This window comes from Astyanax mexicanus, chromosome 21, assembly GCF_023375975.1.
Source record: "Astyanax mexicanus isolate ESR-SI-001 chromosome 21, AstMex3_surface, whole genome shotgun sequence".
Classification (NCBI taxonomy): Eukaryota; Metazoa; Chordata; class Actinopteri; order Characiformes; family Acestrorhamphidae; genus Astyanax; species Astyanax mexicanus.
This window is the reverse complement of record NC_064428.1, coordinates 34,810,368-34,837,585: the sequence shown is the minus strand read 5'-3', so window position 1 is coordinate 34,837,585 and position 27,218 is coordinate 34,810,368. Positions and strand designations below refer to the sequence as shown.

At 38.7% G+C, this 27,218-nt stretch overlaps 1 protein-coding gene across 4 annotated transcripts; it reads left to right on the top strand.

Annotated features, from left to right (window-relative positions):
* Positions 1–105: 105 nt before the first annotated feature.
* rfx1b (regulatory factor X, 1b (influences HLA class II expression)) lies at positions 106–26,954 on the top strand. 4 transcript variants are annotated; one of them, XM_049469193.1, is made up of 18 exons: positions 106–355; positions 4,962–5,320; positions 10,418–10,521; positions 10,661–10,720; positions 11,935–12,014; positions 12,148–12,499; positions 13,674–13,855; positions 15,218–15,337; positions 15,526–15,647; positions 16,578–16,696; positions 16,804–16,913; positions 17,058–17,209; positions 17,940–18,037; positions 18,677–18,826; positions 19,083–19,291; positions 21,066–21,219; positions 22,278–22,323; positions 22,948–26,954. In XM_049469193.1, the coding sequence occupies exons 2-18, from the start codon at positions 4,981–4,983 to the stop codon at positions 23,085–23,087; spliced, it is 2,538 nt and encodes an 845-aa protein (XP_049325150.1). In that variant the 5' UTR covers positions 106–355; positions 4,962–4,980; the 3' UTR covers positions 23,088–26,954. The 4 variants fall into 4 exon arrangements, with proteins under 4 accessions (XP_049325150.1, XP_049325149.1, XP_049325148.1 ...); XM_049469192.1 differs by having other exon boundaries at positions 10,646–10,720; XM_049469191.1 differs by having other exon boundaries at positions 10,643–10,720.
* The last annotated feature ends 264 nt before the right edge of the window (positions 26,955–27,218 follow it).

Below are 27,218 nucleotides of genomic sequence, written 5' to 3'. Positions count from 1 at the left end.
GAACGGTCCAATCAGAGGGAGGCAGGAACGCCGTGCTTCGCCGCGTCGCGCCAATCAGAGCGGGGACGAGGGCGAGAGGAGGGCGGGGCTTGGGGCGGGTGGGTAGCAACAGTTGCCCCGGTGAGGACGAGGCGCCATAGTCACGGTAGTCGTGGCGACCAGAGCCCAGCAACGGGGATCAACAACAACAGTCCGCGCGCCGTTAACGAAGAGAAAAACTACCGGAACCGCGCGGTAACGGGGAAAACCGGGCCCGGGGCGCGAGGAGAGGCTCCCGTTGCAGCTCGGGGCGGCGCGCGGGGCTCGTTTGAGGCGCGTGCAGCTGTAGCGCCGCTGAGCGCGAGGCCAGGCGGAGGTAAGCTGATCGCGGTTGTTATGACGATCCGCGCGAGCGGTACAAGATGGCGGGCGCGGTAGTTAACACGAGCGCGCGCTCTACTTTCACTTGTTGCCGCGCGCGCCTGTGTGTCTGATCCGCGCGCGCCTCCGTAACTCAGACCGATTAACATTAATATCAATAACTGAGAAAGTTCCTCAGCGCGCGCCTGGGTAACATGGCGCACTGCCCGCACTCTGATCAGGTTTTTAATCAGGTTTTTAATCTTTATAGTTTAATCCCTGTGTTTATATTAATCCGGATTTAAATTATTAGTTATAATAATAATTCAGCTGAGTTGTGTTTATTAAAGATGCGGAAAGTTTGGGCTGGGGAAAGTCGTCGAAAGGCCATATGCTCCAGATCCGTGCTGTCAGTAAGGGAGTGGAAAGTGGGCGTGGCGAATGGTGAAACGGGCGTGGTCAACTCGTGATTGACACCCGTGTACATCCAGTCAAATTACAGTATACTGTATCAGTAATACTGACTAAAACATACAGAGCCCCTAAGGTGACGTCCTGTAAAAAAAAAATCAGAAATCAGAAATCAATATTTGGTGGAATAATCCTGGTTTTTAATCACAGTTTTCATGCATCTTGGCATCATGTTCTCCTCCACCAGTCTTACACACTGCTTTTAAATAACTTTATGACTTTACTCCTGGTGCTAAAATTTAAGCAGTTCAGTTTGGTTTGATGGCTTGTGATCTTCCATCTTCCTCTTGATTATATTCCAGAGGTTAATAGGATGTTGGTAAACTAAGAGATTGATTTAATAAGCTGAGGGAGTCCTTTATTGAATGTATTGATCAAATTATTAAATTGCGGGAAATAGTTAATACATGTAGGGATTGATTTAATTAAATTAAGAGGGAATTTATCATAAAACAGAGGAAAAGTTATTATTTATTTAACTATTTATTAGTAGAAATATTTTGGTATACTGGGGGAATTTTAGACTTTTAACTTTTTAATTGTATTATTTAATTGTATTATTCTTATTACTATTCAAGTTAGCTAATATTTCCTGTGGCAGTGTCCAAATAGAATGATACACTCGTAACCATCTGATTTAATCTTATTTTTTATATTTTGTAATATTTTTGTCTTATTCTTAAATATATTCTTGATATTTTATTTGATCTGCGTTTATTTGTTTTATAAGCGTTATTTTAATGCATTGCATTCAAAGTTTTTATAAAAAAAAAAAAAGCGGCTTGTAAAAGAAAATCTTTGCACTGTATTTAGGTCTATTTTTGCCGTTATGCTGCCTCTTGAGAAGTTTACCAAACTTTTATCAAAGTTTGTAAGGTGGTGGTAGGCTTTTCTTGGTAATTACATGATCTACTTTTCATACCAATTATGAACATGACCTCATTATGTTTTTACAGGCTTCATTGTTGCTTATTATTTTTACTTAGTAAGAAATAGCTGAATTGTGCTCCTCTGAAGTAATGAAACATACCAGTCTTGGTGACAGCCAACCGTCTTGGACTCACCACTGTCATAGGCATAAGCCCCTAAACCCATACATCACCCAGTACCCCCCCAAAGTAGTCCCATTTTTTATCCTTTTAAATTTGAGCTGTGGGTGGAGTCAGCTAAAATCAGGGGGTTTAGTTACCCTGTAAATCTGGTGTTTAGACACTCCTTATTTAGACACGCTTCATTTAAAAGCACTTATGTCAATAATACGGGCCCTTTAATTGACCCAGTAAACACTTATCTTCCTCAAATTACGGTTTCCTGTGGTGAAATGTGTAATTTAAGCCTCACTGACAGGCAGATGTTTTTTTCTGAGCTCTGAAATTCAGTCACAAGAATTCCATCACAAGACTGGGCAAGTAAACACGGGCCGTTTGCACCTAATTTAATGTAAAAGGGGTGCATTGTAAAACCAGCTTGACAGGCTTCGCACGGCGTGGTGTCTCCAGGCTTCAGTCTGGTGTAACTGATGGTGTGTTTTTAATGTGTCAGTGGAATATTTGCACGAGGTCAGATTTGCATCTTGATTTGCAAGTAAAACAGTAACTCTGTGCATGCAGATCTACTGTACTTACACAGAAACTAATCCTCTCTGCAGAGATTTAAAGCGATACATTTTAATATCTTTGGCTTTTGGCTGCAGTTACAGCAATACTAATTAAAGGAGAACTGTGGTGTAAAATTAACTTGTAGTGAATGAAACATTATAACGAATACAAACTTTTGTCGAATAGCTCACTTCCGTTTGCTCCCAGCATTCCTAAACACAGCTCTTTTAGCCGATGCTCCCAACATGCTTACAATGCTAGTGATATGGACATAGAGTTACCAATGCAAATAAATCACTATATTTACACCATTAAAAACAACTCAAAGTAGGCCATGATATTTAAAACAAGGCACTGAAAACTTTAATAGTGAACAGAAAGTTTATTAAAAACACTGTTTATACACAGAGTACCTTTGGCTGGTTGCAAATAGTGTTTTCTTATATGCTCCAGAGCAGGGCCAATATTTTCCAAGCTATTACATGGCGGGCCAGCAAAAATAAAAAAAAAATCTGTTTTGTAAAATGAAGTGTAATGGGATGGAGTGCTGCTACAGACTAGTAGCTCTCCAGTCCAGAGGTTTGTTCAACCCAATTGCAGAACAGTTGATCTCAAAGCAGGTAAACCCAATAAAAAGGAAAAAATAAACACACGACTCTTTTTGCGGGATCGAACCTGTGTCTTCAGGGTCGCGGTCCAATACACTACTGCTAACTGGATAATGAATTGGGACACAGCAGAAAAAAAATGCCCTTATAAGGAGATAGGGAACCCAGAAACGGGCAGAGTAATGAGAACGGGTGTAAACTAAAGTCACGCCAAACGCGACAGAGAGAGAAACAGGGAAGGGATGTAAACAAAAGCTCACCAGAGAAGTTTTTTCCTTATCGTTCATTATAGTTCAAACAAGGCCAGATGTTTCATGCTTGCAGGCCACATCTGGCCCATAGGCCACCTATTCCACACCCCTGATCTAGAGAGTGACCTGTGTGTGCTTTTGAACATATGTGGTGCAACTTTATTAATATAGCTAAATGTATTTATTAGAAAGGGGTGACAAGAATCATATGGTTGTATAGTGCCTCTTTCATCTTTGAAGAACATTTTGGCATCAGTCCACTATTGTCAGTTTCAGTGTCAAGTTTCCTCTTTACACATTTATCCCTCAAACATACACACACACACACACACACAAACATATACACACACACAGGCATTGTTGAAAGTCCTACTTGTGGCCTTCAAACAGGAACTAACTTCCCCGTGCATTTCAGCAAGACACAAAAGCTATATTTCCTGCTTCTACACACACACACACACACACACACACATACACACGCACACACTGCTTGTCTCAGTACCTGCTTAAGATCACACAGACAGAAAAACACATCCTTTACAGTTGTAGAAGCTACAGCTTTAGTAAGTATGACTGAAGTAAGACTGTATATCGTCGCTGTCCAATAAAAAAAACCCACACTCCTCCATTTTTGTTGATTTTTAGTTTACTACATAATTTGAACAGACAAACTGTCCTTTACACTGTGCCAAAATTTCTTGATGAACGGACCAATAGAAACTCTTCAAAATTACTAGAAATAAACTCTTTTTACATTGACTTCCATTAAAGGTTTACAAGGTTTTTCTCTCTCCTGTAAAGTTGCTGTTTTGGAGATAAGTGTTTTTCATTGGACAGCAACGATATACATATACACTGCACAACATCTTTCAAAGTCTAGCACCTCTGCTGGCTGGTTGCAGTAAACCGTGTAGCTCCGCTGATTCCCATATGCTTCAATGGCAGAGAGCCCCGCCCATTTTCTATTTTTTTATTTTTCTAAACTAAATGTCTTTCCATCTCCAGTATCCCAAGGGTTCCAATACTTAGTTAGTTTCCTCTGTGCTAATATAAGCACATTTTTATCACATTTTCCCCCAGATATCAGTTAATAAAAGTGTGATACTTACCTGTGATACTTATCTTTAACCGTGTATTGCTATGGTTGAGGGTGGAGTTTCTGGGGCAATTTAAAAGGCTGAGTAATAGGTAGAGTAATCCTGAAAGAATTAAGATGTAGTTAGCGGTTCAGCTAACGTTTGGATTCTGTAGTATTTGTATTTGGTTTTGGCACACCTTTATAGTGTTATCTCGTCTGGATTGAGTTCAAACAGCACTTACAACATTATTTTATTTTATTTTAATGGTCACTGATATGTGCTGACTCTCTGGAAGCAGCAGCTTGGGGGTTAAACTGGATTGTTGTAGCTTCAGTTCGTCTTAGCAAACTATACAGTTCGTGTATATTGATGGAAATGTAATTGTTTGGTAATAAAATACATTAATTGCCCTTTTACTTTCACGACATTACGCTTACTGGACTAACTCAATGAAGGCAGTCTGAGACACCGGCCACATTTGATCTCTACTGTGAAAATTCAATTTTTTGGCTTCATATTTAGAGAACGGAGAACCCTGATGTTGATATTGTCTTTTAAGCATGTTCTGAATGTATACATATATATTTTTGATGTGTTTTTTTTTCTTTAATGCAGAATTTAAGCTGTAATCATCATGGCAACTCCAGGCTACACAGAGGAACTCCAGCCCTCCCAGCCTCAAGGGTGCAGCATAACCCCGGCCAAGGCCAACCAGCAGAAAGCCACACCCACTGCCACTCCCCAGTTCCTCCCAGAGATACAGAGCCCCTCCAGCTCCACCTCTGCACAGACGAGCACCACCTCCAGAGCCATACAGGCCACGCCTCTGATAAGCCAGAAGAAGACTGCTTTGCCCACACCCCCTCCGGCAACCGTGGCAACAGCAGCTTATGTAACCTCAGAGATTCAAAGCTCCGCCTCCCAGTCCAGCAATGGCCAGAGCACACCGCAGTTCATAGTGGTGACGGTTACAGGTAAGAGTTTTAGAACACCCCCACTTTTTTCCTTTATTTTTGTCATTGGGCTTAAAAAATGAATATTTTTACACACTTACACAAAGCACATTCACACTTCCATCATAATAATAACTAGAAAAAGACAGATAAAACGCAGAGAACTCTGTAACTATTAAAAGTAGAAGTCTTTTCTTTAGATTAGAAATTACAGATGAAGCCAGAGAGCAGTGAGTACTGTTTCCTACACCTTCAAATAAAGACTCTTAGAAACTGGAGAAAAAAAAACTGCTACAGGAGGACGTCTGGCTGACCCACATGGAAACAGCAGCTTTAGCCTTTAGCTCAGATTAACATGATTACTGATTAAAACTGAATCTCAGTTTTAGCAGAGAAGAGAAGAATTAGAGTTAGTCTGACAGGTGAAGAACTGCAGTAATAAAGTTATTGATAAGATAAAGATAAAATAAAAAAGCAGCTTGTCTGGGTCATACAGAACTGCAGCTACTACACTAATATTCTTATTAAATACATATTCAGAGTGAATATCCAGAATTAAGTCTAACAATAACCAATATGAAGGTAATTCAAATTTAGATTCAGATTTAACTTCTACTAACTTCAGAAGAAATTTCTAATAAATCAAAATACTATTAAGCTTCTGTTCGAAGTAATAATGGTCGCAACATACATACATATAACCAAGTTAATAAAATCGAATTATTATCCAGGAGAAAGTTATTATAAAAATAATTTCCAGATTCTCTAAATAGTTATACACATTGATGACCTTCAAAGTGTTACATTAAATTCTATTTAATTTCATTTCTAACATTCGTAAGAGATTACAATTTAATTTTATTATTTTTAAAATGCATTCTAACAATCATATCTAAATATATTGTATTATTAAAACATATTTTAACACTGTATTTAGAAAGTCTGATATTTAAAGATGGTTTTAATCAGATATTCTTATAGTAAAATAAAAATATATTCTAACAATTTAATAAAATATCTAATATTAAAACATGCAATGTTAGTATTATATGTGCATATTATATATATATATATATATACATACAGGTGCTGGTCAACGAATTAGAATAATTTGAAATAGTGCAATCATGAAATTCAATCATGAAAGCAAATCAGGTGTTTCCGTTTAATTGAATTAGAATAATTTTTATTATAATTACAATCATCACTTTCTCAGTATTTTGTGGCTGCCCCCTTGGCTTGTATGACTGCCTGAAGTCTCCGCGGCATCGATTTGACCAGCTTGTCGCAAGTTTCCGCACTCACAGCTTCCCAGGCAGTGGCGATGTTCTGCTTCAGTTGGTCCAGCGTAGTAGGCTTTCTGTCGCGAATTTTCCGCTTGACGATGGCCCAAAGGTTTTCAATGACATTGAGGTCAGGCGAGTTGGCCGGCCATGCCAAAACTTCAAGCTGTTTTTTAGTGAACCAATCTTTGGTCGACTTTGCCGCATGAGCCGGTGCAAGATCCTGTTGAAATATGAAGTCTTCTTCGCCGAACTGTACCTCAACAGTCGGAATCAGGAACGTTTCCAGAACATCTTGATATACGGCAGCATTGACAGTCTTCTTGAGGAAGCAGAGTTTCCCTACACCTCGAGCGGACATGCATCCCCAGACCATAACGCTCTGGGTAAACTTGATGGATCATTTCACGCACTCGTGGTTGTAGGTTTCGCCACCACGACGCCAGACATGAGGACCTTGGTCACCGAAGGAGATGCAGAAGCGTGATTCGTCACTGAAGACCACTTTCTGCCAGTCTTCAGCAGTCCACTCGCCGTGTTCTTTGGCCTACTTCAGCCGTTTCTCCATTTGTTTCTTGTTCAGCATCGGTTTTACTGCTGGAACGCGAGATTTGAAGCCGAGTTCACGCAGACGACGGTAAGTGGTTGATCTGGAGACGTCAGCGCCGGTCTGCTTGTTCCACAAGTCGGTGAGCTCGGAAGTGGACTTGAACCGGTTGCTGACTGCGATCTTTCTCAGCTGCTTGTTGTCGCGAGCAGAAGTTTTTCGGACGCCGGAACAGTTGGTGCGCTTGCTGCAGTTTTTCTTGAGAGCTTTGCAGACGGAAGACTGGCTGATGCCGAGCTGCTCAGCAATTTTAGTTTGGGTCAAGCCTTGTTGGCGAAGGGCTTGAATTTGAGCCACTATTCCGGTTGAGAGGTCGCGCTGCTTACCCATGATTGATTTTACAACTTAGAAATTCTACTCAACCCTGACTTTATACTGCACAGTGAACACTCTTCACAGAAAACAAAAATTCGAGCATTTATTCTAATTCAATGAAACGGTTTCTCCATTATTCTAATTCAATAAAACAACAGTGTCACAGTTAAATGGCCTAAATGGGTCTTTTGGAAAGCTCAGCTGAGCAAATTTTTTCCAGGTAACGAGTTCTGTGATTAGTCTAACGAGTAGGACAGGTGCGGTGAACACCTGATTTGCTTTCTGCACAAAAAATGCATTCAAAGAATTTCATGATTGCACTATTTCAAATTATTCTAATTCGTTGACCAGCACCTGTATGTATAAATAGCAATGTAATTGTTATAATTCTCAATTCTACACTGTAGAGTTTACACAGTGATGGTTAATAGTGAGATAATAAACTGCAGATTTTCACATTTTCACCATTTCCTCTCCAAACTTCCTTATTTCCACACCTTCACCAGACTGGCTCTGCTGCTTCTGCTTTTACCAGCTTTTAATGTCATTAAACACACTCATACACACACACACACACACACACTCAGGCCGTGTGTTAGAGGGTGTGTTAGTGTGTTAGAATATGCTCTGCTGCTGCGTGTTTATTTCTAGGACTTTCTATTAGTGGAAAGGCCTAGCAAGTGTCCCACATCTCACATTACACACACACACACACACACCTGATACACACACTCTGTTTCCTTCTCATATGAGCCAACTGTTCTCATTCACATTAGAGTAACACACTCACTCTGTTCCACTCGCACACACACACACACACACACACACACACACACACACACACCAATTTCACAATTTCTTTTTCTGTCCTTCAGATCACATGACTGTGTTTTCTGTTACGGAACAACATGTATGAGTATGATCTACACACACTAACCCTAAACAATAGAAATAAAAGAATTTGGGTCAAAAGTACACAGAGCAGCGATTCTCAACTGGTGGGTTGGGACCCAAAAGTGGGTCGCGGACACGTACTGGGCGGATCTTAGACACCTTGTAAAAAATAAATAAGAATTTAAATAAGAAGTTCAGTTTCCACCAAAAAAAAGTTTTAATGCATCCCTAACAGCAAGAAAAAAATACTTTTTGGCTATTTTATTTATACGATGGTGAAAAAATGGCAATATCAATGAAAAGCTTTGAAAAACCTAAATGTTTAAGTTTTTTTGGTTTCGAATTCGACCAAAATTGTTAATTTCTGGGCAAAACTACCCATTCAGCTGCTATTTAGCTGTATATCCCTCATCACTAGTGATGCCACAACACCAGGAGGGTGAAGACTAGCACACGCCTCCTCTGAAACATGTGAAGTCAAACTCCGCCTCTTTTTGAACTGCTGCTGATACAGCATTGCCGAGTAGCATCACAAAGCTAACGCTCGGAGGAAAGCGCAGCGACTCGGTTCTGATACATCAGCTCACAGACGCAGCCTTGTGCTGATCCACATCACCCTAGGAGTGATGAGGGGGAAAAGGGCACCATCTACTGTACCCACCCAGTGAGAGAGCAAGGACAATTGTGGTCTCTCGGGGCTATGGCAGCTGATTGCAAGCTGCATGACCGGGATTCAAACCGGCAATCTCCCGATCACAGTGGCAGCGCTTTAGTCCGCTGGACCACTCAGCGCCAACTTAAATGTATTTAATTGAGATTTAAAGTGATAGATCAGCACAAATTAACACACAATTGTGAAGCGAAATGAAAATCATACTTGGTTTTCAAAACGTTAATCAAATAAAAATCTGAAAAGTGTGACGTGCAAAAGTTTTCAGCCCACCTATACCAATACTTAGTAGAGCCATCTTTCACTACAATTAAAGCTGCAAGTCTTTTGGGGTGTATCTCTACCTGCTTTGCACATTTAGGTGACAAAATGTGCAAAAGTTGACCTGGGTGGCAGTGGAAACAGAACCAGGACAGAGGATGAAAATGCAACAGGTTGCTCCTGAGGATCTTCCCTCTCTATCTCTCTCCGACTCTATCTATCCCTCCATCTCTCCCTCTCTCTATCCGAGCTCTGTGTTTACTAGAACATGAGAGTGCTCGGCCGTCTGCTGAGATTAGCCGCTCAAGGCTAGCCTTGAACCCGTCCGTATAAGAGGAGCGTGAGACGCTCCCTCGTTCCCTCTCTCCATCACTGCTCCTCTCATCCCTCCGTTCTCCTGCGGTGCTGTAAAGTCATGTTCTACAGTAGCTGGCTGAACCCGCTGGAGCCGGCCTACCGTGAGTTAGCACAGCTATTAGCACAGTTACCTTCAGCGATTTGTGGATTTGTATCTGTTTTAAGTGCGTCTTAGACCAACTCCTGAAGTAAGAAGTTTCAAGAATCAGATTCGTATCTGTTTTTTTAAGCATGTCTCAGACCATCTTTTGAAGCAGTTTGAAGGACTGGAATCGTATCTGTGTTTTAAGCTTGTCTGAGACCACCTCCTGAAGTGAACAGTTTAAGTCATCTGATTTGTTTCTGTTTTAATGTCCTTTTTTACATGGTCAGCCACTTTGTGGCTCAGATAATGTTGGTCTCAAATGCTTAACTTTTACAACACTAGCACTTACGGTTGGCTAGGGCAGCTCTAGCAGGGCAGAAATTTAATATAATGACATTAGCCTTAGCATTAGCATATCAGATTGAACACTTTTTGGGTTGATTTTGACAGTTGTAGTCTGTTTAGTCATGTGCTTTCGGCTGGAGTGCTGCTGTCTTTTCTTTCTCTTTTTTTATCTGTCTCAGTTCCTCTTTTCTTCTTCCTGCCCACACACACACACACACACACACACATTTCTGGTTAACCATTGGCTAGTATTGCTAAACAGCATCCCCCTCTTTCTCTCTCTCTGTCTCTCTGTATATAGAAGGATCTCTTCATTCGAACGACTCCGTGTCGGACTCCAGTCCTCCCCCTGCTGTCCAGACAGGTGTACCCACCCATGTGGTGCAGCAGGTGCAGGCCGCACAGGTAACACACACACACACACACACTGACTCATCTGGGCATCCTGTTGGGTCTCTGAAGGTGCAATGCATGGTCTTTCAGTGTGGGTTAAAGTACTGAAGCTGTATTTACTGTCTTCCACCAGCAGAGGTCGGTGGTGCAGACCACAGCAAAGAGCCAGAGCGGCCAGCTGGGGGTCAGCAGCCTGCACATCACTCCTGATGTGAGTACAGCACACACACACACACACACACACACACACACACACACACAATAGTAATGACATACAGTTAAGACCTATCACGATAACCAATACACTGTTTAAGAAATTATTCTCCTTCTCAAGACGCTGAGAAAACTATTCCAGGTGACTCTCCCTCATAAAGACACTGAGATTAAAATACCAAGAGTGGGGCGCAAAGTGGTACTGCGGTCTAAAGTCCTCCCTCTATGATTGGGAGACGCTGGTTTGAATCCTGGTCATGCAGCTTGCCATCAGCTTCCGGACCCCTGAGAGAGCACAATTGGCCTTGCTCTCTCTGGGTGGGCACAGTAGATGGCGCTCTTTCCCCTCATCACTCCTAGGGTGATGTGGATCAGCACAAGGCTGCGTCTGTGAGCTGATGTATCAGAACCGAGTCGCTGCGCTTTCCTCTGAGTGTTAGCGCTGTGATGCTACTCTGCAATGCTGCATCAGCAGCAGTTTAAAAAGAGGCAGAGTCTGATGTGTAAGTTGGGTAATTGAACTTGTAAAAAATTGAGGAAGAAAATGGGATGATGATGATAATAATATTAATATTAATAATAATAATAATAATAATAATAATAATAAAGAAAATACCAAGAGTGTGCAGATCTGTCCTCAAAGATAAATGTGCTGTTTAAAAGAATCTAAAGTATAAAACAAATTCTGTTTTTTAAGACTTTTTACTGTTTACTAAATAATTCTGCATGCGTTCCGGTATAGCTTTTAAATTTACAATGTACAAAAAATAAAAAAAGGGCTCATACTTCAAATATTTGTGTGTAATGAGTTGTAATTAGCGCATTTAAAATAAGACCCTGTAGTAATTGCAATTGTAAAACTGAATTACTGTCATTTTAATGATCATATAAGAGCACAATAATGCATTAACAAAACGCATTTTACAGAGCAGTAAACAATATTTATATATGAATATTTATTTATATTTATATAACAATATTATTATATAACAATATTTATATATGTGGCCTGAGATGTCTATGATTTTTTACATTTTGTGATGCAGTGAACAGTTTGAGTGATCAGATTTTTCTGTTTTATAGATTTATAGATAGATAGATAGATAGATAGATGAAACAGTGAGTTTCATTACTTTTGTCCATATAGTGTATGTATGGTGTTTATTGAAAATAGTGGCATATCTAAAACTGTGTGTGTGTGTGTGTGTGCAGATCGCTCAGGTGGCACAGCATGTCTACTCCAGCCAGATTCAGTATGTGGACGGAGACGCCAACTACAACAGCACACCCATGTAAGCCACGCCCACTTCCTCCCATATTCATAATTATTAGGACAGTGCCTTTGTTCTATTGTTCCAAACATGTTTTATTAATGTATCTCTCTGTCTCTCTCTCTCTCTCTCTTTCTCTCTTTATCTATCTCAGTCGTTCCAGTGCTTATCCATACACAGACTCCTCCCTCTACACCCAAGCCACACCCCCTGCTACATACTATGAAGCCCCGCCTACTTCTGCCTCACAGGTCTCCACCCCCGTGACCTCTCAGCCGGTGTCTGTGGCTACAGGGTCCAGCAGCGGGGCGGCACCCATGTACTCGTGTGGTGGTGGTGCAGGTGTTACCGTGGTGACAGGAGGCTCCTCCTCATCCAGTGGGGGTGGAGCCGGAGGCGGGGCCAGCGGAGCAGGGCCGGGGAGTTATGTGGTTCAAGGTGGATACCTGATTGGTGGAGGAAGCCAGAGTTACTCACCCCACCACACACGAGCCTCGCCTGTTACTGTGAGTATATACAGTGTTATTATATTACTGTCTGTATATCGTATTTTTCTGACTATGAGGCGCACCAGATTATAAGGAGCATTGAGTGACACTAGTAAGGATGCCTATATTAAAGTGAGCAAGGGTGTCACCCTGTTTCCCTTCTAATAGAGAAGCTGGGGGAAGAACCTAAGTAAACAAAACTGTAATTCCTAAACAATCAAAACGTCAAACTAAATGGGCTGAATGTTAATCTACACAGATTTCTCTCTTAAAAAACGTTTATTTTCGGTGAGTTAAGCGCTTCTGTTTATTTACAATAAGCTTAGATTTCCAATATTTTGTCTAAGGGCGAGTTTTTAGTGAAGTTTCTTCAGCACTAAGGCTGGGTGCAGCAGCATTAGCATTAGCCTAGCTAACTGCAGCATGAGCAGGATGTAAATGTCGCCCAATAGCGCTACACTGAGGAACCCTGAGTGTTCCGGTAAGCCAGAGCTCTATCAGCCAGCGGTTCGTTTAATTTAGTTTGTTTTAACAAACCAAACAGGCAGACTACAGTCTGATATACTCAACCTTTGAATGGCGAAAGAGTTAGCGCTGTGGTTAGCGGCTAATGCTAATGCTGCTGCACCCAGCCTTAGTGCTGGAGAAACTTCACTGAAACTCCTGTATAACTCTGTACTTCAGTTGACTGTACTTTTACTGCTCCTTAATATCTGACTGGTAGAATTCATACATAAGGAGCACTGGCCATTTTTGGGAAAATTAAAGGATTTTAGGTGCGCCTTATAGTCTGAAAAATACATTGCTTTTTCTAAACAAAAACATTCCTGTACGCAAATTCAACAGGACAATGCTCGTTCACATACCAAAGTGACTTACAAGGTTATTTGTATTACAGAGTTTGGCTAATGTAGTGTTAGGAGTCTAGTCCAAGGACTCTTATTGATGTAGAGCAGTATAGTGACCCAGATCGGGAATTGAACCCCAGTCTATCACATGATGTGGTAGCTCACTGGCAAGTAGTTGCTGCATCACCGGAGCTTTATCTTCCTTCCAAATGTATGGCAACCCAACACTTCTTACTGGGTGCAGCTATTTCTTTGAGGATGAGTGTATTTATTTAAACATGTATGAATATTTGTATCTTATCTGTGTATAAAAGTACTGAACCCCCTCGCTCTGTGTCTCTCAGGTGCAGTGGTTGTGTGATAATTATGAAACAGCGGAGGGTGTTAGTCTTCCTCGCTGCACTCTGTACTGCCACTACCTGCTGCACTGCCAGGAGGCCAAGCTGGATCCGGTTAACGCCGCGTCCTTCGGCAAGCTGATCCGATCCGTCTTCTTGGGTCTACGCACCAGACGCCTGGGCACCAGGTATATATATATATACACACTATATATCCAAATGTTTGTAGATACGATATATTGAAACAATATATTGTGCAGCAACAGTTGGAGCCATTGCTGACAAACACAGCTTGTCTCTGCCCTGTAGAGTAAAAGGACTGCCAATAGAATAGGCCTTGAAAAAAAGGTAATACAAAACTGCAATATATATATATTTTTTATTCCAGCAGGCACACCACCAACACACAATATACTTTAAAATAGTTTGGCCATTGTTCGGTATAAATAATTCACACTGCCTTTTATATGCTTTTCTCAACCAAAATATTTAAATAGCAGAATATTTAAATATAATTTAAATATTTACATGAATGGAATCTGAAAATAGTAATTTCCAGGCCTGGTTTAAGTTTTGGAAAAATAAAAAATACCCAGAAAGTTTTTAAAAAGTCTTGGAAATGTCGTCTACAAATCTTTTTAGTTTTAGTTTATCGATGGAGAAAATCTTTTTTAAAGAAAAATTTTAAACTAACAACTACATCAGCTCAGAGTTAATTCAGGAATTGTGTGTCAGCAGCTCTATCAGATTCATTTTAGACCTACAATAATAAATTTTTTGGTTTTATTGTCCATGTCTGCACTTATGTTTTAAAAATCGTATGGACATGAACGACTTGAAGGCCTGGAAAAATCTTGAAAAAATCATAGAAATATATTGGTTAAAAAGTGTATGAACCCAGTTTATTACTCTTGTATGTGCCAAGTATATATTTTTTAAACAAAAACATTACATGGAAAAGTACATACTTTTTAAAATTAACATACTTAAATACGTACTAAATGTACTATTTTGGAACAATTTATGGCAACTTCAGTATATTTCAATTGAAATTAAGCTGGATTTAAACACAACATAAAAGCATTAGATTGTGCTTTTGAGTGCTTTTTTTATGCAACTTCTGTGAACTTAAGTAAATTTAAGTTTGTGTTTTTTGAACCCCTTTTTAATATATTTGAAGTATATTGTAAATGTAGTACTTTGCATATTGATGCACATATTGTGAACAGAGTAAGTATATTTAATATGTATTTTTTTCATAAAGTATATTAAATTGAAAATGCACGTTTAGTATTCTTTTGAACACTAATTTGAACATACTTTTAATGCTCTTCAGTATACTTCCTTTTCACAATTAAATTCAATTCAATTCAATTCTTTACCTTATTTGAACATACTTTTAATGCCTTTAAGTAAATTCTTTTCACAAGAGTAATCTTTTTGCTTATGTGATTTATATTTAAAAAAGCCTGTGATTTAGTGACTACTGCCTCTGTCTAAAAACAAATAAATAAAAAAAACGTGTGTGTGTGTGTGTGTGTGTTTATCAGAGGGAACTCGAAGTATCATTACTATGGCCTCCGGATCAAGAGCAGCTCCCCTCTTCAGAAGCTGATGGAGGACCAGCAGCACCTGGCCATGAGACAACAGCCCTTCTCTCATAAACACAGGTGTGTTACACAGTCACATTAACGCTCCAGTGTTTAATTTACAATCTTCTCTGGACAGTAGAGACAGTTACTCCAACAAAAGCAGCATAAACTCTTTATAACAACCTTCATTTCAGAAGAAACAAGGGTAAACCTGGATTGGTTGTTTCAGGTTGACTGACGTCTTCTTCTCTGGTTCTCGTTTGCAGGCTGAAGCCAGTGCAGAAGGTTGAAGGAATGACCAATGGGATGGGGATGGGGATGGGGTCAGGACAGGGGGTGGGGCTTGCAGACATCAGCACTCAAGTTCAACAGTATCAGCAGTTTTTGGGTAAATATTTGTCCACACATACACACACACATAAACACACATATACACATATACACTGTACTGTTATTTGTCTTAAGTTAATAATTTAACTACCTTAAAATTGATGGGATATTCAATAAATTATTATCAAATACAGTAATTTCCTATTATAGTATTTATTCATTTGTCATTATTATGCACCAATTATCACAAACAGTTATTCTCCATAAATTGTGTCAATTTCATCCCAAAATAGCAGATAAACTGAAAATATCTTAAAAAATAATAATAATAAAAACTGGATGATTGGTTTGATGTTGTTGAACATAAACCAAGCATTTCTGTACTTGCCTTTTTTTTGCATCTGGCTGCTCCAAATGGCACAAATGATGTCACTTCCTCTTTGTTTTATTGTTTAAAGCACATTAACAGCACATTATTTATAGAGAAAACTAATTATCTTGATGTGGTGATAAGTCAGACTGAGGGGCACACACAAAAAAACATTAACTATTTACTAAAAGTGATGTTATTAGTTAAAAAAAAAATTCTCTAGAAAATAAGGTATTTCTCCCAGACAATTATTGCAATTACTGTGGTATACACAGGCTTATTTTGTGGATTGGAACAGCACAAAAAAAAATCAGAAAAAAAGTTGAATTAATTTCACACAAAACTATTGTCTTTTTTTTTTTTAAATAACTTTAAATAACTTGGTTGTAAGCATGTGATGCTTGAAAAAAGTGGATAAGGAGTAAGAAATTCAAGCTATAAAATACATTTAATCTGTCCTGCAGGCTCAGGGTGCATCAGTGTCAGGGCGAACTCTCTGTCAACATTTAATAAAATGAAACATTATTACAGGAGACCCAGAAAATGCTGCAGTTTACTTTGATATAAATGGTCATGTTCTAAAAAAAAAATAATAAAAACTCTCTCTTTCTCTCACAGATGCAGCTCGTGCTTTGCCGGAGTTTCCGGATATTGATGTCCAGGATAAACCCCTGCCGGACGGGATTCTTCCAGAACACATCCAGGCCTTCCAGCAGCTCTACAGAGAACACTGTGAGGTAAAGTAGAGTGCTGTGTGTATGAATGAAGTGTGTTTTGTATGTGCATGTATGATCTGTGTGTAATTCTGTGTGTGTGTGTGTGTGTGTGTGTGTGTGTATTTCAGGCTATAGTGGATGTGATGGTGAACCTGCAGTTTCCTCTGGTTGAGACTCTGTGGAAAAGCTTCTGGAGGTTCAGTGAGGGACCAACTAGTGAACTGGCTGCTCTCGAACTGTGAGTCTGTTATCAGTGCTAAAACACACACACACACACGTTTCTCCTATTCCACTAAAGTACGATAAAGTGTGTGTGTGACGCTGGTGTGTGTTTAACGCTGGTGTGTGTTTGACGCTGGTGTGTGTGTGTGATGTTGTGTAGTAATGGAGAATCGGAGAAGCGTTTGCCGAAGTCGTGTTTGGTCCTGCTGTGTAAATACGACCCTGTTCTGAGCTGGAGCCGCAACTGTGACAACTCCCTCTACCAGACTCTAGTGGAAATCCTCATCCCCGACGTCCTCAGACCCATACCCAGTGAGTAACACAACTCTACACAACACTACACAACTCTACACAATTCTACACAACACTACACACCACTAAACAACACTACACAACACTACACAACTCCCTCTACCAGACTCTAGTGGAAATCCTCATCCCCGACGTCCTCAGACCCATACCCAGTGAGTAACACAACACTACACACCACTAAACAACACTACACAACACTACACAACTCCCTCTACCAGACTTTAGTGGTAATCCTCATCCCTGACATCCTCAGACCCATACCCAGTGAGTAACACAACTCTACACAATTCTACACAACACTACACAACTCCCTCCACCAGACTCTAGTGGAAATCCTCATCCCCGACGTCCTCAGACCCATACCCAGTGAGTAACACAACACTACACACCACTAAACAACACTACACAACACTACACAACTCCCTCTACCAGACTTTAGTGGTAATCCTCATCCCTGACATCCTCAGACCCATACCCAGTGAGTAACACAACCCTACACACTACTCCACAACACTACACAACTCTACACAACACTACACACCACTACACAACACTATACAACACTACACAACACTATACAACACTACACAACTCCCTCTACCAGAATCTAGTGGAAATCCTCATCCCCGACGTCCTCAGACCCATACCCAGTAACACTACTCTACACAATCCTACACAACTACACACAACTACTACATTAACTCTGATTAACTCTGACGTGTTTCTTTAGGTGCCTTAACCCAAGCCATCCGTAACTATGCCAAAAGCTTAGAGAGCTGGCTCACCAGCGCCATGATGAACATCCCGGAGGAGATGGTCCGCATCAAGGTCAGACACACACACACAAACACAAAAACACACACACACAGACACACGCACACACACACACACATATGGTCACGGAAGAATATGTTCTTTTCTTACATTTTTAAGAATTCTTGAATTGTTGTGTGGTGTATTAAAATGGTAAAAACGCTGTATTCATATGAAAATGTATTAGGAGTTTGTATTCCATACAATAGAATACTGGGTCATTGAGTTTGAGAGGAGCACTGAGTTTGCCTGGACTGAGGGTCCTGAGAGATGTTGGAATGTGGGCTAAGAGCCAAGAACACCCCACATCTGTTTCCTACTTTTCCTTTGCCTGAAACATACATATGTCCTTTTATGGTAAAGAGATGTGATATGCCTTCGGTCTAACGTATAAAAACCCTGTAACACAAAGAGAGGGGAGAGAGCTTCGGACACCTTGAATCAGGAAAACTTTCTCTCTCCACTGTAACTTCTGGAAAACCTGTTGTAATAAAACCTAACCTGATTGATAAAAATAGAAGACAGTGTGTTAAGTCTCATTTCTTCAAGAACCATCCATCAAGAGGAAGACACCACAGTTGCTCAGAAACTGCAGCAGTACATACATTAGAGAATTGTGTGTGTTTAAATGTGTGTGTGTGTGTGTGTGTGTAGGTTGTGTGTGCAGGAGCGTTTGCTCAGACTCTGCGCAGGTACACGTCTCTGAATCACCTGGCTCAGGCTGCTCGAGCCGTGCTGCAGAACTCCGCCCAGATCACACAGATGCTCAACGACCTCAACAGAGTGGACTTCACCAACGTACAGGTATATACACACACACACACACACACACACACACACACACACACACACACACACACACTCTTTCTGTTCAGAATTTATTATAGTTCAAACAACCTCATCCACATCCTCAACCACACCTGGCCCTCTGATATACAGAATAAAGTTATAATATAAATAATGTCCAGGATCTAGTTTATCATTTAAAATCTGAAATAAAAACACACTAACTCCACACTCTCTCTCCTATGTGTGTGTGTGTGTGTGTGTGTGTGTGTAGGAGCAGGCATCATGGGTGTGTGTGTGTGAGGAGCGTGTGGTGCAGCAGATCGAGCAGGACTTTAAGCTGACGCTGCAGCAGCAGAAGTCCCTGGAGCAGTGGGCGGCGTGGCTGGACGGGGTGGTCTCTCAGGTCCTGAAGCCGTACGCCTCCAGCCCCGCCTTCCCCAAAGCAGCCAAACTCTTCCTGCTGAAGTGGAGCTTCTACAGGTCAGTGCATGAGCACAGGGTCTGGTCCCTTACATTTAAAACAAATTGACAAATTAAAGCCTTAGAGCTTTAAACAAGTACTTTAACCCATAAGAGCCTGGACACTTTTCTGAATATTAATACCACATTCACTTCATGATGTAACAAAGTTAGCCAATAAAAAAAGCCATTTTAAGCCATTGAAACAGTAGCTTACACCCACTTACTGTACTTGAAAAAAACAGCAACGCAGACATTAGGGCGTGGCAGCACTAAAGCCAACACAGCAAAGCACGGGCTACGCTAGAAATGCGCACTCTCTCCACTTTTAGTTTCTTTGACCCGTTTTTCTGCGCTAGAAATGCGCACTCTCTCCGCTTTTAGACTCTTGGGCTGCGTCCAGAAACTTTTGCTACTCCTCCTCTCCTACTCCTCCTTTCCTACTCCTCCTCTCCTACCCCGGAAGAAGGTGGATGAATCGAGGAGAGGAGAGGAGGAGGAGGAATGGAGGGAAGGAGCTGTAATTGGGGAAATGGGACAGCTGATCCCTTTTAGATAGGATGTTGACTACCGTTGAACTGAGCCAATCACAACGCTCACTTTCAGCACGTTTCAGAACATTACTATCACACACAGCTAAAAATTCAGATATTCCAATAAAATCCTGAGTACTCCCAGCCGCATTTTAGGCCGCATCTCTGACCAGTGACTCTGGCAGCCCTGTCTGACCTCAGCCTTATGAGGGATTCAGTTCCTCATCAGTCCCTAAGTTAAAATAAATAAGTAAATAAATGAATTAATTAAAATTATATATATATATATATATTATAAATAATATATGTTTTTATATGTATAACATGATACACATAGGGTCATAAATATAGTTTTACTGAGCATACAGTTTATCTAAACTATAAATTATATTACTGCTTTACTGGCTGTTTAATTAGATAAGGAACCTAGTTGATTAATATGTTTATGACGTATATTTGGGCGTTGCCTTCTCCATTTTCGCGTGCTCTGTGGGCGTGGATGCAGTGATGTCATTGGAAAATCCCTAAAAGTCTTCCGGAGTAGGATAAACTGATGTAACCTCCGTTGGAAGCTTACTACAGGTGGATTTTAAGCGGCTTCTTTCGTCTCCTACGGTATTCGGACAGGCGGCAAGATGGCCTCACGAAATCAGTTTCCGGCTCACGGAGGAGAGGAGGAGGATCGGTAGGAAAAAGGAGACACTTTTGGGGTTTCTGGACGCAGCCTTGTTTTGTCCCGTTTTTCTGCGCTATAACTGCGCACTCTCTCCGCTTTTAGACTCTTTTGGCCCGTTTTTCTGCGCTAGAAATGCGCACTCTCTCCGCTTTTAGACTCTTTTGGCCCGTTTTTCTGTGCTAGAAATGCGCACTCTCTCCGCTTTTAGTTTCTTTGGCCCGTTTTTCTGTGCTAGAAATGCGCACCCTCTCCGCTTTTAGTTTCTTTGGCCCGTTTTTCTGTGCTAGAAATGCACACTCTCTCCGACTCTTTGACCCGTTTCTGACACCTAGTGTTCAAACTTTGAATCTCACATTATAAAAACCTGCTTAACAGCGGGCCAACTTTCATTCTATTTCTAAAATACCTCGCGGGCCGCTCCAAAAAAGGAAACGGGCCGCAAATGGCCCGCGGGCCGTAGTTTGGACACCACTGATTTAGACATATTAGTCTAAATACAGTACACGTAATAAAGTGAAATATATTTATCTACTCTTCCCACCTTATTAAATAAGACTGTGTAATCCTCATTATCTTGTCTCTGTAGCTCCATGGTGATCAGGGATCTGACTCTGCGCAGTGCGGCCAGTTTCGGCTCCTTCCACCTGATCCGCCTGCTGTATGATGAGTACATGTATTACCTGGTGGAGCACAGGGTGGCCCAGGCCAAGGGAGAAACACCCATCGCTGTTATGGGAGAGGTAACACACACACACACACACACACATACACATAACTGTGAACTGTGATAGACCACAGTACACATTATACTTTGTTCACTTATTTATTTGGCCGAAGTTATTGAAATATAGTTATAGGCATGGGCAGTACAGCTCTGGAAAAAAATAAGAGACCACTTAAAAAGTTTATTTGATTTTATCAAATTGAAAACCTCTGGAATAAAATCAAGAGGAAGATGGATGATCACAAACCATCAAACCAAACTGAACTGCTTTAATTTTTGCACCAGGAGTAAAGCAGCATAAAGTTATCCAAAAGCAGTGTGTAAGACTGGTGGAGGAGAACATGATGCCAAGATGCATGAAAAAAACTGTGATTAAAAAAGTTATTCCACCAAATATTGATTTCTGAACTATTAAAACTTTATGAATATGAACTTGTTTTATTTGCATTATTTGAGGTCTGAAAGCTCTGCATCTTTTTTGTTATTTCAGTCATTTCTCATTTCCTTTTTATTTAGAATTTGGGAGAAATGTTGTCTGTAGTTTATAGAATAAAACAACAATGTTCATTTTACTCAAACATAAACCTATAAATAGCAAAATCAGAGAAACTGATTCAGAAACTGAAGTGCTCTCTTAAATTTTTCCAGAGCTGTATATTATTATTTTTAAATGTCATTATTGTGATACTCAATTTCATAGACACCAAGGTGAACTGCACATTTCATTACAAACAGTGTAATTAGTCCTGTTTAATAGGATGAAGTGCAAATATTTGGATTGTTACTATTTACTGTGAGAATGTCTAAGTATCACAGTTGCAGGCAAAAGCAAACTACAAAATTAAAACAAAAACTATTTTGCAACCAAAAATAATATATATATATATATATTTCAATAAAGAAGTAAAATTTTGCATTATTTTCGATTATATATATATTTTTTTACACAATATAATATTTTGACTGTATTTCCAAGTCCTATTATAAAGGCATACACTGATAATGACACAATCAGCAGTTTTGATCTGAGACCTTTAATAAATATTGTCTTTTTTTTTTTCTTTTCTTTTTCAGTTTTCCAGTCTGGGTCGGAATATGAACTCATCAGACCTAGATAAAGGTACAGCATCCTCCACATCCTACTGTATATAGTTCTTTCCTTTTTTTTTACTGCACATAGTCTGTAAAGGTTATAGACTATGTATCAAGAAATCCACACACAAAATATGTAGACATATTTCTTATAGGCAAAATCATGTAAACATCATGTTAAAACTATGATGTCACTAATGTAAAAAGCCTGGCTGATCCATATATTTCATGCATCATTATGGGCACTAGATGTTTCCAACAAATTTTTTTTTTTTTTTTTTTTTTTTTTACTTTTTTACTGTCTAAATGTTTACATGCCACTGTGTTTTCACTGTTTCACATGTTCATTTTACTGTTGCCAATGTATTTTATATTTCATTGCTATATAAATATCCATATCATATATTACTGTAATTTTGTACACAGTGTTGTAACCTTGCTGTAAATTTAACAGCAATTTAGTGGAGTATTTTTATATTTATTTACTCTATCATGTCTTGATTTATTGTTTTGTGCTGTTGTACTTTTTATCTTTAATTGGCATCTTTGTTAAGGATCAAAGAAAGAATTGTATTTTCTTTACTGTATAAATGACAATAAACTCTTTGAACTTGAAACTGATTAAAGTATGCGTGTGTTTTCCACCTTGCAGAAGAGGAGGAAGAGGAGGAGGAGGAAAGCGATGAAGATCTGATGTGCGTAACAGCTGATTCGTCTGGATTGGGGGAGGAGTCTATGGAACCGCCCACCAAACTAGCCAGAACGGACCTGTTCACCCCTGCACACAATTAAAACACACACATACACCACACACATACCTTTATACACACACACACATATATATATATGCATATATACACACATTTCACTCAACACCATACACAGCCATTACACACACACACACACTTTATACACATATACACACACTTCCCATTGGCTTTCGGCTTTCTTATACACATATATATCCTGAGTTTCTCATCTTAGTGCCATGTAGTCACCTGCCTTACCCTTTACTGAGCTCCTCTGTTGCCTCTATCCGATAGTGTAATGTATTGATGTCTAATGCCTTAACTTGATTTCAGTGATAATGCCTTAAGTATAACATATTATAGCCTGTTTGTGTGATTTACAGCGTTTACAGTATACATCTTATATACACATATATAAATATAAACAGAGAGAGAGAGAGAGAGAGAAAGTCTGCATGTCTGAGTTAAAAAGAGTGAGATTTAGAGATTCAAAATCCTCAGATTTCTTAATCAGGAATCAGGAAACCGTTATTTTTGATTAAACGCCCTCCTGTTGCTTTTTCTCCCATCAGCCATCATGTTTTTCATTGCTTTGCATTTCCCTGATTTGCTGCTTCATGGAAGCTGTAGTTCTGTCACTTCTCCACATTAACCAACCAGTAATTATCATTCATTATTTTACATGATGCTAATTGGCCCCTACTGGCTGTCAGGCACTTTTAGCAGCATTAGCATTTGTGGAGTAATGCTGATATATTCATTCTATTTACTGTGGGAAATTGGATATCTGTGCATGGAATGATGCTGTTTCAGTGTAACATGCAGATAATTATACACTATTTTAAAAACAAATCCCAAAATATTATACCTAAAAATATAAAAATATAAACAATGCTTTTTTGTGTTTTATACTTGTGAGGTGAGGGAATCTGCAAAAAGGCATAAACAATATTCAGATTTGTAAATTATATAAAAAATAAAATAAAATCTGTCTATTGGACGTTTCACCTTTGACCCTTCATATTTCTGAGGTTTAAATCAAGTATATATATATATAATTTTTTTAAATTCTATTAACAATTCTCACCACTTAGATCAAAATTTAATAAAGCTTTGTTAAAATTAATTTTTTTGAATTACAGTACCAGTCAAAAGTTTGCACACACCTTAAATTCAGTATTTTTTCTTAATTTTAAAAATCATCAGTGCTGAACTCATCAAGAGTTAACTACTTGAATTTCTTGTCTCTTAATAAAGTAGTGAAGAGGTACAGTTACAGTAAAAATACACCATCAAAAATGTTATGATGATGAAACTGGCACTCATCAGGACTGCCCCAGAAAAGGAATAGTAAGAATTATAGATCAAAATTCAAAAATGCATTGTTAAAATCACATTTTTTTGAATTACAGTATCATTCAAAAGTCAGGACACTTTTTTATATTAAAAAACAGCTGTGCTGACCTCGTCAAGAGTTAATTACTTGAATTTCTTGTCTCTTAATAAAGTGTTTGAGAGCATCAGTTAAAGTAAAGTAGTGAAGAGGTAGAGTTACAGGTATACAGTGAATAATAGCTCTATATGAGTAATGTTCTAATCCAGATTATGAGAAGCAACAACTACTCAACTAAATAAAAAAAGAAAAAATAGACCATTAAAAATGTTATGATGATGAAACTGGCACTCATCAGGACTTGAGTTAGAGTTTTCTCTGTTATACAGGATAAGTTCATCAGAGTTTCCAGCCTCAGAAACCTCTAAAAGTTAACAGCTCCCCAGATAAGATTTTGGTTTAACACTGTTTTTAAATTACTACATGATTCCTTATGTGTTCCTTCATAGTCTGATAGATCACTTTACTATTCATTTACTATGTAGGGAAAAAAAAGAAAGAAAAACATTGAACAAAAAGGTGTGTCCAAACTTTTGACTGGTACTTTTTACAAAATGCAGATTCAATACTTGCGTCAGCTTTTAAGATCCATACAGACAAAGCTGATTGAAAGAAGTTGTTAGCATCTGTTTGAGACATTGCTAATAGTGGCTAATGACCATTAGCACCCAAATAGATAGTTTTACAACTTTTATAGTTTGTTCAGTGTTTACAAATAAAGTGTACCTGAATTATGCTAGTGATATTAGTGATATAAACAATAACTATTTTACAGTTTCGTGGCTATTAAAATCATGTAGTGTGAACAAATAATGATAATCATAGTGTACTGTATGAAGAGTGATATATTCTGTTGCTTCAAATTAATTTGGTAAATTAAAAAGATTATTCTGAGATCTGAGGTGCGTGTTGCCATTGCAACTATTCTCTGATAAAACCAGAGGCTAAAAGTTATATATACAGCCCTGGAAAAAAATATTTTTCTCAATCAGTTTCTCTGATTTTGCTATTTATAGGTTTATGTTTGAGTAAAATTAACATTGTTGTTTTATTCTATAAACTACAGACAACATTTCTCCCAAATTCCAAATAAAAATACTGTAATTTAGAGCATTTATTTGCAGAAAATAACAAAAAACATGCAGAGCTTTCAGACCTCAAATAATGTAAAGAAAACAAGTTCATATTCATAAAGTTTCAAGAGTTCAGAAATCAATATTTGGTGGAATAACCCTTGTTTTTAATCACAGTTTTTGTGATTAAATCTTGGCATCATGTTCTCCTCCTCCACCAGTCTTACACACTGCTTTTGGATAACTTTATGCTGCTTTACTCCTGGTGCAAAAATTAAAGCAGTTCAGCATGGTTGATCTTGATTATATTCCAGAGGTTTTCAATTTGGTAAAATCAAAGAAACTCATCATTTTTAAGTGCTCTCTTATTTTTTCCCAGAGCTATATATGTGTATGATATGTGTTGAATTAAGTGTAAAAATAGATTAAAAAAAAAAAAAAAAAAAAACATTTGTTTTTGTTTAAATTTAAAGGACAGATGATCCACCATGTTTTTTTATTTGGGTGGGCTTTGTTCATATTTGTGTATTTTTTTTTTTGTCTTTTTTCTTTTTGATCTTTGATAAGACAGCCTGTTGCCTGGCAACACAACATTGCTCCACGTTTTTTAAAGCATAAAAATCCCTCTAATATGTTCCAGATCGTAATGATATACTATTCTGCTAGTCTTTGCTTTGCTTTTTGCATTATTATTATTATTATTATTATTATACTTATTATTTTTGCCAGAGAAGAGATTCAGCTTTCTGCTCAGTGTACTGACTGTATTGATTTGTGCCTTTAAATTGAATATCCCTCTGTCTGGAGGATCTTTAAATGTATGAATAAATTAAGAGGATGTCACATTTTTATGCTATTTATTTTGCTTAAAAAAAATGCATCTTAGTGGCTTTAGACCAAATGTAGCTATGCAGTAGAAACTAAACTGTCCCAGTGTTCATACATTTCCATTTCCATGCCATTTGTCTGTTTTTTTTTATTTGCATGACAATCCATATTTAATATATAGTTTCATTAAGTCATCCATAATGCTGTCATTCAAATATATATATATATATATATATATATATATATATATATACACATATATATATACATATATACATACAGGTGCATCTTAAACAAATGTTACTTTATATCAGTAATTTAGTTAAAAATTTAGTTAAAAACATGAAACTCATATATTATATAGATGTCTTACACACAAGGTGATCTATTTTAAGCATTTATTTATTTTATTGTTGAGAATTATAGCTTACAGCCAATGAAAAATCAGTGTCTCGGAAAATTAGAATATTATATAAGACCAGTTGGTACTTTCTGCAGTGTGGGCAGTGTGCCAAGTCCTGCTGGAAAATGAAATCCTCATCTCCATAAAAGTGACTTTAGACTTGATAATAAAACACAGTGGATCAACACCAGCAGATAACTTCTTTTTTTTTTTGAGATGCACCTGTAAATTCAGGCCTCGGTTAAAAAAATATCCTTTATTTAGGACATGGACAGAAGTAATGGGACACCAGCTCATTATTCAATTGCTGTAATGGTGCTGATGTGAAATTGTGGTAAATCTGAAACAGAGATGCATATATTTGAGTATGAATAGCGCCCCCTTGTGGAGAATCTTTAGCCTGCTCAACGTGAGAGAGTTATAGGCAAAGCCTTATGATGTCCCATATGAACCAGTACAAAATATTTAAAATATTTA